The 13,864-nt window shown below is 34.9% G+C and overlaps 4 protein-coding genes across 6 annotated transcripts; 3 read left to right on the forward strand and 1 right to left on the reverse strand.

The window, feature by feature from the left end:
• The first annotated feature begins 943 nt into the window (after window positions 1-943).
• On the forward strand, window positions 944-1,965 carry LOC111479282 (ranBP2-type zinc finger protein At1g67325-like). The gene is made up of 4 exons (XM_023123836.1): window positions 944-1,050; window positions 1,132-1,502; window positions 1,594-1,696; window positions 1,781-1,965. Exons 2-3 carry the CDS (start codon window positions 1,141-1,143, stop codon window positions 1,667-1,669), a joined length of 438 nt encoding a protein of 145 aa, XP_022979604.1. The 5' UTR covers window positions 944-1,050; window positions 1,132-1,140; the 3' UTR covers window positions 1,670-1,696; window positions 1,781-1,965.
• Window positions 1,966-2,905: 940 nt separating this feature from the next.
• Window positions 2,906-6,288, reverse strand: LOC111479549 (probable amino-acid racemase). Of its 3 annotated transcripts, XM_023124253.1 has the most exons (4): window positions 6,096-6,288; window positions 5,852-5,935; window positions 5,036-5,762; window positions 4,657-4,929 (listed from the first exon to the last, which is right to left on the reverse strand). In XM_023124253.1, exons 3-4 carry the CDS (start codon window positions 5,747-5,749, stop codon window positions 4,657-4,659), a joined length of 987 nt encoding a protein of 328 aa, XP_022980021.1. In that variant the 5' UTR covers window positions 5,750-5,762; window positions 5,852-5,935; window positions 6,096-6,288. The 3 variants fall into 3 exon arrangements, with proteins under 3 accessions (XP_022980019.1, XP_022980021.1, XP_022980020.1); XM_023124251.1 differs by adding an exon at window positions 2,906-3,131 and having other exon boundaries at window positions 4,656-4,929; window positions 5,036-6,285; XM_023124252.1 differs by having other exon boundaries at window positions 5,852-6,287.
• A 1,537-nt stretch (window positions 6,289-7,825) lies between these two features.
• On the forward strand, window positions 7,826-9,823 carry LOC111479585 (protein UNUSUAL FLORAL ORGANS-like). Its single transcript, XM_023124303.1, has 2 exons — window positions 7,826-9,408; window positions 9,585-9,823. Exon 1 carries the CDS (start codon window positions 8,288-8,290, stop codon window positions 9,404-9,406), a length of 1,119 nt encoding a protein of 372 aa, XP_022980071.1. The 5' UTR covers window positions 7,826-8,287; the 3' UTR covers window positions 9,407-9,408; window positions 9,585-9,823.
• Window positions 9,824-12,427: 2,604 nt separating this feature from the next.
• On the forward strand, window positions 12,428-12,993 carry LOC111479185 (MAPK kinase substrate protein At1g80180-like). The gene has a single exon (XM_023123736.1). It carries the CDS (start codon window positions 12,518-12,520, stop codon window positions 12,842-12,844), a length of 327 nt encoding a protein of 108 aa, XP_022979504.1. The 5' UTR covers window positions 12,428-12,517; the 3' UTR covers window positions 12,845-12,993.
• The last annotated feature ends 871 nt before the right edge of the window (window positions 12,994-13,864 follow it).

A 13,864-nucleotide genomic window follows, 5' to 3' on the forward strand; every position in this document is an offset into this window, starting at 1 on the left:
AATTTCTCTCTAATTAACCTTACTCCACTCTAACATTTATGTACTAAATGTTATACATATATCTTAAGTTCTACTGTAATTATATAGAAAAGACGAAATGTATCTTAGTTTATCAATTTAAGTCTTCCATCTAATAATTTATTGTTGATATGCTTTATATAAAATTTGAGAGGCCATATGAGAATCATGTATGATTTAGGAATGAAGAATTTTGAATATTTGAAAAGGCTTCGACATTGTTCACTTTTTAAACATATTAGCTAAATAAATGTACATTAGGGGAGAATATTCAAATTTTCCAAAGTTTGTGAGGGGAAAAAAAAAATGGTTTGGTTTTATAAAAGAATAAAAATTGTGATTGAAATAAAACATATTGTTCATTACATTACATTGGAATATTTGTAACATTATATTTTAATATTGGTCATTGAATTTTCACCTATTTAATTTTTTCAAAATATCAAGTAAACATGTAGTAAAAGAGATTTATGAATAAATTACAATCACTAAACTAAAACATTCGAACCCAAAACCCTATGGAATTGATAGTAGAACTAGTTGAATATATGTAGAAGAAAACAGATATAAATAAAAAGAAAAGAAAGGGAGTAGGAATAAGCATAATGTAAGGCCAACTCAAATTATCCAACCAAATCATAAAATATTAGATTGAGTTAAATTTCCTTCAATGGGAAATTGAAAAATTCAGATCGATCCAGGGTTTTACATTATTTTGATAAGGGTAAGGTACTAAAAAAATTGAAAATAGTAACTAAATTTAGTAGTTCATTGAGTTGAGTTGAACATTATTTAGAGTTACCAACTCAACTAATCAAAAATTTGAAACCATCTAATTAAAAATTTGAGACAATCTAAATAAAATTTTCAACCCAGCCCGATTATCTTCTTGATGAAAGAAAAAAAAAAAAAAAAAAGTGAGTTTTTGAGTGGGATTTGGGTGTATATAAACCTGAGTTCCCTTGCCTTGTTTAGGTATTCCATCCCCACTCTTGTTGTTTGTTTAAATCAGCCATTTTTGTTGTTCTCAAGGTTTGTGCTCCATCTTTTTTGTTCTCTCTCTACTCTGTGTTCCATTTCTTATTTTCCGGTATCTTAATATAAAATTTGCAGAGACAGAAGATGAACAGACCCGGAGACTGGAACTGCACCTCCTGCCACCACTTGAACTTCCAGAGGAGGGACATCTGCCAGCGCTGCGGCGATCCCAAGGCCGGCGGCGGCGGAAGAGCTGGGTCTGGATTCGGGTTCGGCGGGTCGGACGTGAGGCCCGGGGACTGGTACTGCAGCTTAGGGAACTGTGGAGCCCACAATTTCGCAAGCCGGTCAAGCTGCTTCAAATGTGGGGCCTTCAAAGACGACATGTCGGCCTTCGACTTCGATCTTCCTCGTCCAACTCCTCGTGGGATATCCCCTTTTGGTTTCCCCACTCCCGCCCGTTCCCCTGCCTCCGCTTGGAAGTCCGGTGACTGGATTTGTGCCAGGTATTTATTTCTTTTTTATTTTTCAAATATGTTTTTAAATTATTTTCAATTTTAAATCCATGATTTTAATTTTTACCGGGTGAAATTACAGGTCGGGATGCAACGAACATAACTTTGCAAGTAGGATGGAGTGCTTCAGATGCAATGCTCCAAGAGACTCGTACTAACAAACCTAGCCATGTTCGAGTCCACGTGTAAGTAAAAAGGAATTGGAATTGTTGGGTGTATCACAATGATATAATTAACATCTTAATTTGGGTCCATGTGTTTGTCTGCAGGGTTTAGCGTTCCAAGTGCGAGAGAATTTGAAAGAGACTTCATTCATAAACTGCACTACCTTTGTTTCTTTTTTTGTCTCTTTGATTTTGATTTTGATTTTGTAGCCTTTTTTTTTTTCTAATTATTGTTAATTTCTGTGATGAAAATTTGAGATATTCTCCAAAAATCAATGTTTCTTATTATATCTCTTAATCCATTCATCTTTAATTATATATTATATTTTAATTGTTTTTTTTTCTTTTTATATCATATTTTGTAATAATTTGTCCAACTAATTAAATTAGCTGCTTTACATAAAGGTAGCCCTTTTCATTTGTTGGGTCCCAAACACTATTCTTTTACCAACCATTTTTTTAAACCCTTTCTTTTAAAGCTTTTCATGGATTCGTTTGGATTCAGTTCAATTCGAACCATCTGAATAGGGTTTATAACCCAATCGACTTAGTTATTTTCGAGTTGGATTGTCTGGTTATTTTTTTATTTATAATTATTTTTTAAAAAAGCTTACTTATCCATCCTACATGTTGACCGACCAAAAAAATGTCAATCCACCCATAGAACATAATTTTCAATTTTCTAAAAGTTCAACCCCACCCAACCAGAAATATAAATATTTTTCAATTTTTTTAGATGTTTAAATTTTTATACTCTACCTAGTAAAAAAACGAAAAAAATAAACGATGCATTTAATATGAATTTTTAAAATAAATTACAAATTTGATCCCTATCATTTAGAGAAATTAAAAAAAAAAAAAAAAAATGCTCAAACCTACTCCTAACAGATATTTTCCACTTTGACTTAGTTATGTATCATAGTCAATCTCACAATTTTAAAATGTATTTCATTCGAGGTTTCCATAATATTTCATTCGCTTCTCCAACCGATGTGAGATCTCACAATCCACCTTCTTTGAAGGCTAGCATCCTCGCTAACACATCGTCCATTTGTAACAACCCAAACCCACCGCTAGCATATATTATTCGCTTTTGCCTGTTACGTATCGCCGTTAACCTTATAGTTTTAATACGCGTCTACCAGGAAAAGACTTCCATATTTTTATAAAGAACATTTGGCTTCTCCAAGCGACGTGAGATCTCATAATCCTCGTTTACTTTCACAATAATTTAAAAAATAATCAAACTTTTAAATTTATTTTTATTGAAACAGCAGCCTCAAACATGAACAATATAAAGTTTACCTGGGATATACAATTAAAATAAGGTACACACGAATATAGCGTAGTGGATGAAACAAAGTTTGGAGCTCCTGAATTCAACCGTGTGGAAGGAACGCAGGAGCAAACCCAATGGACTAAACCAGTTCAATGATTCAGCAACCCCATGCTTCGCCTACAAACAGCAACCATCATGTGAGTAGAGCTCATATTTGGTATGTAGATTTGTTTATCTCGATATGTAACTGTGTTAAATTTTACCCACAAAACACAGACCAACCTAACATGGATTATACAAACTTTAGTTTTGTAACTCATTTTTCTGCAGAACCCAACCACAGGTTACACCAGCTTAACACTTTCCAATCCTATATTAATTAGAATCACAAGGCAAACATCCTCTAAAAGACTAGCTATGTAGCTTCTTAGAAGAAAAAAACGACCCAGGATCGGAAGTTGTGTCGCTTTTTTTACCTCACGGCATTAGACTGTATCCATCTAGTAAAATGTTGCTATAAACACAGCATAGTGCATATGATATTGCTCAGAAATAACACAAAACAAAAATCAAAGATGATCAACATTAAACCATCATAGATTGGCCTAATGGTCTCAGGTATAACAAATAGCTTTTTGAAGGAATGGATTCAATTCATGGTGGACCTACCTAGGATATTTTGCTTTACAAATTTCCTTAGCACTTAAATATTGTAGGGTCATGTGGGTTGTCTCATGAGATTAGTCGAGAGGTGCCGAGACAATTCAAGACACTCACGGATATCAGGAAAAAAAGAAATAATAAAAAGAAACAAGAGATGACTCCAATTTTGCAGTTCTAGCAGTCATTGTTGCATCCTTCCTCCGTTTTACCGGAAAACATTCCCAACTGTACACTTTCGAACTTTTGAGTACTATTATTCTCAACGAACTATTCATAATGGTGTATGTCAATCTCAATGTGAGATTCCACATCGATAAGAGAGGGGAACAACATCGATTGGAGTGGGGAATGAGTGCCAGTTAGGACGCTAGGCCCCGAAGGGGGAGTGGATTGTAAGATCCCACATCGGTTGGAGAGGGAACGAAATATTATTTATAAGGGTGTGGAAACCTCTCCCTAGCATTGTGGGGAGACCCGAGAGGAAAAACCCAAAGAAACAATATCTGCTACCGGTGGGCTTGGGCTGTTACACTCCGTCCATGTTATTCCAAGAGATTCTAATGAAATGCTGAGAGGATGAAGTGAACAACTATGCATTTTATGAGTTATGATTTCAAAACAAACTTCGATTACAATTTAAACTTGCATCTAAATTTTCTTTCAGAAAAATGGAGGCGCCAAAATATCCTTTTCAACTGTAGATAGGGTCATAACCTTTTGTGACAACCATGGGTGCTTGACAAGGGTTCATGAATGAATAGTACCATCTAAATGAGAAGTAAACTGCAGGCTGAAACGATAACTAGGGAAAGTACATCACATCACAAATCTCTAATTCTATTTGAGCAATGGTCTTCCTTTTGTTATGAAATGAGAGAAAGATCATGTTGGACGAGAAAGCAATTCTACCAGCATTGATCTTGTACGAGATTCATAACTCGAAAAATTTGAAAGCATGCAGTAGATTTTAGGCATATTTCCTGATATTATTTTTAGCAGAGTTCAAATGGTTTACAACAAATTGAGATCTTGAAATACCTTATTTCGCACATTGTGCCCAATTGATAGTGGACCTTGCTAATGCGTCCATTGGGTCAATGCATTTCTTAAGAAGGGGATCATCAAGGGGCAAGAGATCCTTTATATCATCAGAGGCAAGGATGACAGAATTGACAGCCCTCACCAGAAGAACTTGAAGAGCAATTCGTAGTAAATTCCTTGCCCCTTCAATGTCCTTTCTGTTTAGAGCCTCAATTGCAGGAATTACAGTATGTTCCATAGTTGCTTTGTCTGGAAGAACCACCTCAAATCCCTGCATATATACACAAGTATTGTTCCGTTACGGTTAAAAATCGCTCGAAGACAGGAATAAGAGCTTCAAGATTCAGGAAGTTCAAAAACAATGAAGAGATGCCTACTTCATTCTGCAGTTTCTCCTGATAATACCCTGCACTTAAAATTGCATTGGTTGCAAGAACACCAATCCGTAATGGGCTCCCAGCTTCAAGTGGCTTCAACTTAGCTTCCCTGAGCTCTCTAGCAACACAATCAGCCATATGAAGGAAGGTAACAGGACACCCTTTTGAAACATCTTCATACCATAAATGAGAGATGTGACAAGGCATAACGATGCAACGAGCACCCGACTTCTCGAGAAAATCTCTTTTACTCTTCAAACTCTCTACTAACGGTCCAGAATCCAACCCTAGATCCTCACTCTTGTAGTTGAGAACTTGGTGAGAACTTTTATCAAACACTTGAAGCTCATTACCAAGAGTTGGGTCAGAGCAAAGAACAAAAGGAAGACCAGATTCTCCATCTTTGGTACTCCATTTAACTAATTTTCCCAAGAAGTTTACAGTAGAATTAACAGAAGATCCTCCTAATATACCCACTGTATTTGATTGACTTAGCAAAATACCAGTTGAATCTTTACTCGTTTTCAATACTGATTTGAACCCAGAACCCTTTTTAGATTCTGGACGATATTCACTTTCATCAGTGTGCAAAAGAGTTGATGGTGGTGGTATAGCCTGAACAGGATTCAGCCTCCATCGAAGCTGAATTCTACGAGTCTTTACATAAGCAGATAGACAAGATTGAGTACTTAAAAGCTGGAAAGACATTGTCATTCCTCAAAATCATCTGGGTTTCAACAATGAGAAACCCAGTCAACAATTTCCCATCACAGGAACAAAAAATTCATTATTGGGTCGATTGAATAATGAAATTACCTGCAATATCATCAAACAAAACAAGGGGAAAACCCATCTCCGACATTCAAAATGGAGGATCACGCCCTAAAACAAAACCCCATCCTGTTTCTCTCAACAATCAAAGTAAAGAAGAAGAAAGATCAAGAACAGCAGTGGTAAGAAAAAGAGGAAATTCAAAGAATATCCTTGATTTGAGGATATTTGGGAGAAGAAATCATTCAGAAGAGGAGGAAGTGGAAGTGGGAGGAATCTTTGTTCTCACCAGAACAGCATCAATTTCGCATAAATTTAGTCAATTGGTCCACTTCTACAACCTACTCTCGTGCTTCCAGACAGTATTTATTCGAATTTTGTTGAAGATCTCTGTAGATCGGCCACTTTTTTCCACCGGGAAAGAGATGATAAAAGGAACGTGGATCAGGTTTTTGGTGGGTGATCTTAAACCCATAATTTTCAAAACAAAAACATTTTATTTGTATTTTGGAATTTCAGTTTTGCTAAATAGTTTGAACCTTTAAACATGAACTTCAATTTAAACAAAATAATATCATAAAAATCAACTAAATATTAAGGTGAATTTCTACTCTTTTAAATATTATAATTAATTTATGAATATAAATTTTGTACAATTATTAATTTTCATTTCATGTGATTTATATATCATCGTACACAATATTTATCAATTTTTTTTAATGTTTTTTAATGTAATTATGCAATTTAAAATTTAAAATAAAAATATACTAACACTTGAAAATGTCTAATTAAAAATAAATCTGTCAAAATTAATATTTACCTAAATCTAATTGATTTATTGAACCTAAAATGTAAAGTAGAATTCAAATGGACATATCAAACTGCCTTTAAATTCTTTCTATTTAAAAAAAAGTCGATTAATACAATTTGATATATATGTCGATGCTTTTAGTATCAATTTAGTTTTGGACTTTAATATATGGATCCAAGTTTTGATATATATATAGATAGATCGAATTAGTACCACCTATCATCCTCAGATCAACGAAGAGACCGAAATTTTACATAGAAAAATTGAAACCATCTTGAAAAGTTCACAAAATTTGAGACTCCTATATGGGTTTCTTTACCTGTTGGTTTTTGTCAAAGCACGTAAGGTACTAGTAGAAATCGAGCATAGAGCATAATTCATTGAAAAGTGCACAAAATTTGATGCAAATTACACATCCAAGTGAGTTTTTGAGGCTATGAGCAACCCATTACATTTTTTTTTTTTGCAAACTTAGTATGATCGTTCTGCTCGGAAGGAGAAAAAGTAAAAATTCTGTCGTGGATGGTTTCTCTCGATTTCTATCAAGGAAGAGGACCAACATCCTCTTAATTAAAAACCAATGGAGTTGTGTTCAGATCTACTAGATTCACTGCATTCGAAACACGCCCACCATTGCACTTTGCAGCTTAAAAGACAAAAGCATGCTAACAAATCAAGTTCTGTACAGAGCTGGAGATAAGTTCTTGAATTTTAGGGAAAATTACAAATCACAGCTAGAATATACGGACAAACCTTTTTAGCCAACCTGCAAAAGAATCCTATGCAAATTCAAAAAATAAAATATATATTACATCCTTTCTCTTCGGGAGATAAGAATACAAAAGGATAATAATAAAAGGAAATCAGCTCTAAAAGTAAATTCAGTCAAACAAGCCTTTAAGTGGCGACTATAGAATAATAATACCAATCAACAGACCGAAACATTGACAAGAGAAAGATAATCGACGGATAATCACACATCAACATCAAAACTTGTCGTGGTTTCGTGCTAATTTGGTTCTCATCTATTATCAAAAAGACATATCATGTGAGATCCCACCTCGGTTGAAGAAGGGAACAAAACATTCTTTATAAGGGCGTGAAATCCTCTCTCTAGCAGATACGTTTTAAAAATCTTGAAAGGAAGCCCGACAGAAAAAACTCAAAAATGATAATATCTACTTGCGGTGGGCTTGGGCCGTTACATATCATTTAGATACGATAAGAACAGCCTAGACTAACTGATAAAGATGAGTTAGGCAGTGACTGTATTGACATGTAAAGAATCAAAAGAAACGAGAAGTAAACTACTCAAAAGGTATGAGGTGGGGCCTGGTTTTGAAGTATTGAAGAAGAAGGTAGCAGAGATATTTTGAGGATGTGCCTATCAAAGACATCCATTTGCCCTTTGGGCTCTGCCAAGGACCAAACTTCTCTAATTTATGCATCAAAAAGCAATCAAATACTTGAGCCAGCAAAGAAACATGTAAACAAATGAGATTCCCATGTGGGTCAGACCATACAGATCATAGTTCATATGGCCACACATTCCAACGCACATACATCATTTCAATAATTCGCCTTGAACGATAGCACTTCAATTATCAGTTGTACTGCATATATACAATTTACTAACCTTTTGATGAAAAAGCTTCACTTTTTCATCAACCATGTGGAGTAGCCTTCCTCTTGATGTTCTTGCCAACATCTTCTCCTTCCTCTCCCCAGACTCCTTGGCACGAGCTAGATCGGCCTGCAGGCATTGGCACGAGTGCGTCGATACTCGCCCCTTGAGCACCAAGCCAATTCTATCGCAGTATCATCCTTCATGGTTCATCGCCTTGCCTTTGCGAGCACACAAGCTATGTTTTGCTCACAATCCAATTTTTGACAATTGGCATAAGCTCTCACTGGAATTTCTTCCTGATTTAGTCAAACCAATTTCCCCAGTTGGTAATCTTCTGCTTTTAAGATCCGTAAGTTCTGTTGTTCTACAATTGATCATATGCAATCCATTCACTAGTCAATTCCGGTATCTTCCAAGGCCGAACATCACTAGGAGTAATCCGGCTGTGGGGGTTGTAATACAAAACACAAGCCAAGATTCTCAGTTTCCAGAATTCGAAGTCTATGTAGCAGGTGGGATGTCAGAGGCACCACAAGGTGGCACCACATATGAATCAAAGTTGGAAATATATGATTCAAGAAGCGACTCATGGAAAATTGTAGGATCACTGCCAGTGGAATTTTCCGTGAGGCTAACAGTCTGGACTCATAATGAGAGTGTCTACTCTAATGGGGTTTTGTATTGGATAACCTCTGCAAGGGCATTCAGGGTGATGGGGTTTGAGATTAACTCAAACATTTGCAGGGAATTGCAGGTGCCAATGGCTGACCGACTTGAATTTGCCGCACTTACAAGCCGAAATGGAAGGCTAGCACTAGTTGGTGCCATATGCGGTGAAAACGCCTGTGTTTGGGAGCTTGGAGATAGAGATATGTGGGCAGTGGTTGAGAAGGTGCCAAATGACTTGGGAATAAAACTTCTAGGAGGAAGCAATGGGAGATGGATAAACACCAAGTGCGTAGGCAACAATGAGGTTATGTGCTTGTATAAGGAGCTCGGAAGTGGAATGGTAATTTGGAGAGAAAGAAAAGAGAAGAACAAATGGGAATGGAATTGGATCAATGGATGTTCTTCAATTAGAAGCAAAAGAGTTGATAACTTGCCAATAAAAGGACTGCTTCTTCAACCAAGCCTTGCTCCTTTTGCATCTTACTCAAATTGAATGTGAGTTTTTCAATCCTAACAATAAGAACAGCATAACTACTTTGATTATCATGTACGAAATGATGGACCAACTTCCATTAATGAACGAATAAAGGGTCAATTACAGTTCGCCTACAATATCATAGAAGTAAGAGTTCCTGAAAGGATGGATATCTAATTTGAAAGCATTATGATAGAATCAGAGTACAATTTGGAGCTATATCATCAGGAATGGCCCATGAGGAGAAGGTCAGAATCCACAGAAATTGAAGAAATTGATGTTGTAAAAATGGCCAAATCACCAACCAATCTATTATACAACACAATATCATGTCAAGTATGTATACCTTTTTATTCTAAATAAGTAGAATCAGTCAATAACTTTCTCACGAACTGGAATGGCTTGTGAAGAGCTCTGAAAGAAACATTTTCAGAAGACCAAAAAGCAACTATGTTCGGTATTGTACACAGAACCATCCTAGCAATAATTTCTTCAAAACACTTCAAAAATTTTCAGCAGCATCTAGAACTGTCACCAAGAATATGAAGTTACAAATGGAACCTATCCTCATAATTTATTACAAGGCCATGCCACCATAGTCAATTGCCATAAGAAAAAAAAAAAAAAAAAACTTAGGGTTCAATCTCAGATGAAGGTAAGGCATGTTATCCAGCGCGGAAAATGCCAAAGGAAGCATTATTTTAACAGCATCTGAGTGGAGGGGGAAGAGCACAGAATCGAAAGATTATTATACCTCAAATTTCGAAATATGCATAAATCATTCAAACAAAACCTCTACAACGGCGAACATAACAAAAGTGATTGCAATAATCTATTAAATATGATCGGTTTTTTCCAAGGGAAGAGAATCCTAGGAGAACAAATCGGCGCAGATTAAGAAAATTCGGCGAGAATTAAAAATTAAAATCAGGGGAACTTAAATAATGGCCTGCGGGAGAGAGAGAATTCAGAGATTAAGCAGAAGAAAGAGGCAATTAGAGTGAAAAAGGACAAACTGAGTAGCTACCAAATTACAAGATCCAATTGCTATGAGTTGCAATGAATCCAGTGCCCTTCTCGTCTCTGCTTAATGGCGCCTTTTGTCTTCAAGAATCCTAAATGATATCTCATGATGAATCTTTTAAACTTTAAATTTTGTATTTAATAGATTCTTAAATTCTAAAAAAAAAAAATTCTAACCGATTTCTAACACATTCAACATTAGAAAAATTTCTAATAGGCGACATATTAGTATATTTAGCTTGACAAATCAAGCTTAGAGGATATGAATACAAATTCGCTTAGTAGGTCCATATGCATGTGCGTAGGTCATGCTATGTTTTAAAGTATAAGTCTCATCATGTATGTTTGCATTACCCAACTCTAACATTAGGTTACTTCCTGAGTATTGCTTAAAATACTCAAATCATATGCTACTTTTACATCTCAAATAAAAATACAACACCCTGTACGGATGACCGAGGCGACGCATGAAGACCATAGAACCGGTGGTAAGGAGTTGCATTTCATATTAAATGTGTTGTTTTCTACACGTTAGACATATTGTTTATTTTGTTTCTTATATATTTTTGAATTGATTTAGTACTTTTATTTTTAACATGTAAATCCACAATATTATTTATGAACTATTTAAAATCAATGTCTCCGCATAAAAATGTCATGTCATGTTTATGGTGAGCGACTCTATATCCGTTGGTATCAAAGCTAGTCATTGGGTAAGATGCTGGGTCCTTAAAAGGAGTGCAATATTGTTTATGAACTATTTAAAATCAATGTCTCCGCATAAAAATGTCATGTCATGTTTATGGTGAGCGACTCTATATCCGTTGGTATCAAAGCTAGTCATTGGGTAAGATGCTGGGTCCTTAAAAGGAGTGCAATATTGTTTATGAACTATTTAAAATCAATGTCTCCGCATAAAAATGTCATGTCATGTTTATGGTGAGCGACTCTATATCCGTTGGTATCAAAGCTAGTCATTGGGCAAGATGCTGGGTCCTTAAAAGGAGTGCAATATTGTTTATGAACTATTTAAAATCAATGTCTCCGCATAAAAATGTCATGTCATGTTTATGGTGAGCGACTCTATATCCGTTGGTATCAAAGCTAGTCATTGGGCAAGATGTTGGGTCCTTAAAAGGAGTGGATTGTGAGATCCACATCGGAGAGAGAGAGAAATGAAACATTTCGAGTGTAGACACATTTATTTATATATATATATATATATGTATATATATGCGATGGTGGTTAGAACATGACATAACTCAATGCTATATAGTCAAATGGTATAATCAAGGGTAGCTCAACAAAAATTTCTTACCCTAATAATTATGATTTTTTTTGTCCCCTAAGAAATGTGGACCAAAAAATAATTAATAATTAATAATTAATAATTTTGCATGCCTCTTGACTTCCATGTGTACATAACTCACAATATGAGTTGCCATTTTTGAAAAGGTAAACCCATTCTACATTTATTATACCATTTAATTCTCTTCAATTTCAAGACTTTATTTATTTATTTATTTATTTTATACCCACTTAAATTAATTTATTTCTTTGACTTTTCCATAAATAAAAAAAATATTTTCTTTTATTAAATTTGTGTTAAATGTACGCGTAGTTTATGTGTCATAGCTATCTCCAAGAAATGTAGGACCCACTTAGAGTTTTCTTTTTTTTTTTTTTTATTCTTAATTTTAGAAATAATTTCCTTTAATAATAACTATTTAATCTTTTTTATTTTTAAAGAATTAAAATAAACTAAATTTAAAAATATATGAGCGGCGTAATAACGTGTCCAAATATATTAATTAAATCATAGGAATAATAAAATTTGTAATATATATATACATATATATAGATATAAATGCAAAAAGTAATTTAATTAATGAATAAATATTTTAGCTAGGATAATAATTTATATTATTCTTATGTTATGATAACGGAAAAAAAGAAAAAGTTGTCACATTATGTGACATTTTAATCTCTCTATTAATTAAATTATTTTTCCTCAGCTCTCATTCTCTCTCTTCTATATATGATAGAGAAACAGAGCAAATTTGTCTGTAAATTTGAGGGAGAAAAAGAAAAAAAAAGGATTTAGCTATGGAGGGATTGCAGAGATCTGAGATTTCTTTCCGGCGGCAAGGCTCATCGGGACTGGTCTGGGACGACCGATTTTTGTCCGGGGAGTTGAAGCAAACGGCCGCCACATCGGGGGAGGAGAATTCGGCAGGAGTGACGGTGGAGCCGATTAATACAACGATGGAGAGAAGCCGATCCAACGGTGGGCGTGGGTACAGGACGGGGAAGGTACCGCCGGCGATCGAGCCGCCGTCGCCGAAGGTTTCGGTTTGTGGATTCTGCAGCGCTTTTGGGAAACCGGCGAAGAAGAGTCGACGGACGAAAACCGGTAAGCATAGACCGGTGTAGGTTCAGAAAATTCTCCGGCGAATGGGATTGTTAATAGATAAAATTAGGATTTGTGTATAAATTATATGGAAGTAAGTATGTATTTTGTGTTTGATGAAATGTTAATGTAAAAATTATTAAAACTAAAACTTCCTCCAATTTGCCTTCTACATCTTAATTCTTTAAATAATTGTTTATGAATAAGTCATTCAATTGTTCGTAATCCATAGTTCAATCATTCAAAAAAAGAAAAAAACTAATGTATGTATACATTAAGATTATTCATTGATGATAGCATTTTGATGATCCCGAGGAGGTAATGGGGTATAGATGTCAGCTCAGTTATTACACTAAACTCTCGTAGATCCATCGTACACTTGTTCAAGAGATATATTCAATTAAATAAAGGTTTTATTTTGTAATAATTTTAAGAATATCAAATACAATACAAGTATTTTACAACAAACACATAATAAATCAAAACTAATTGTACAACTGAGTGATAAGGGTAAGATCATGGACTTCAGCTAAAATTTAGGGTTTTTATAATATTGAAGAGTGATACTTTGATTACTCCAAAAATTCAATCAAAACTTACAAATGTTCATCATTAGGGTTCGTTTTTGCCTTTCAAATGTTCCATTTAAGATGATATTCCTTTGTCTGCTTTTTGGACGATTCATCATTTACAGAATGAGCGACATGTTTAGAAACGAGAAAGTAAATATGTAAGGAACATGATGTGCATTCCTCACTCTATGAATGCATAAAAATGCATCTTCCATCATCCCAAATTTAGAGAAACCTTATCATGGCACAGGTCTATGCCCTTTTCAAGAGTGAGTTGAAAGAGTTTATGTGACATCCAAGTAAGTAAATGAGGAGTAAATGAATGAACCAAAACTACATCTGAAAGAGAGCGATTCTGAGGATGAGTAAGAAGAGCTTAAAGGAATTCCATGGTTAACGGTTAAGCATGATTTGTTTGGAACAATTCTATGTTGAGTGACCTCCTAAAAGTTTTCTTAGAATGCATGTGAG

Source organism: Cucurbita maxima, unplaced genomic scaffold (assembly GCF_002738345.1).
Source record: "Cucurbita maxima cultivar Rimu unplaced genomic scaffold, Cmax_1.0 Cma_Scf00005, whole genome shotgun sequence".
NCBI classification, from domain to species: domain Eukaryota; kingdom Viridiplantae; phylum Streptophyta; class Magnoliopsida; order Cucurbitales; family Cucurbitaceae; genus Cucurbita; species Cucurbita maxima.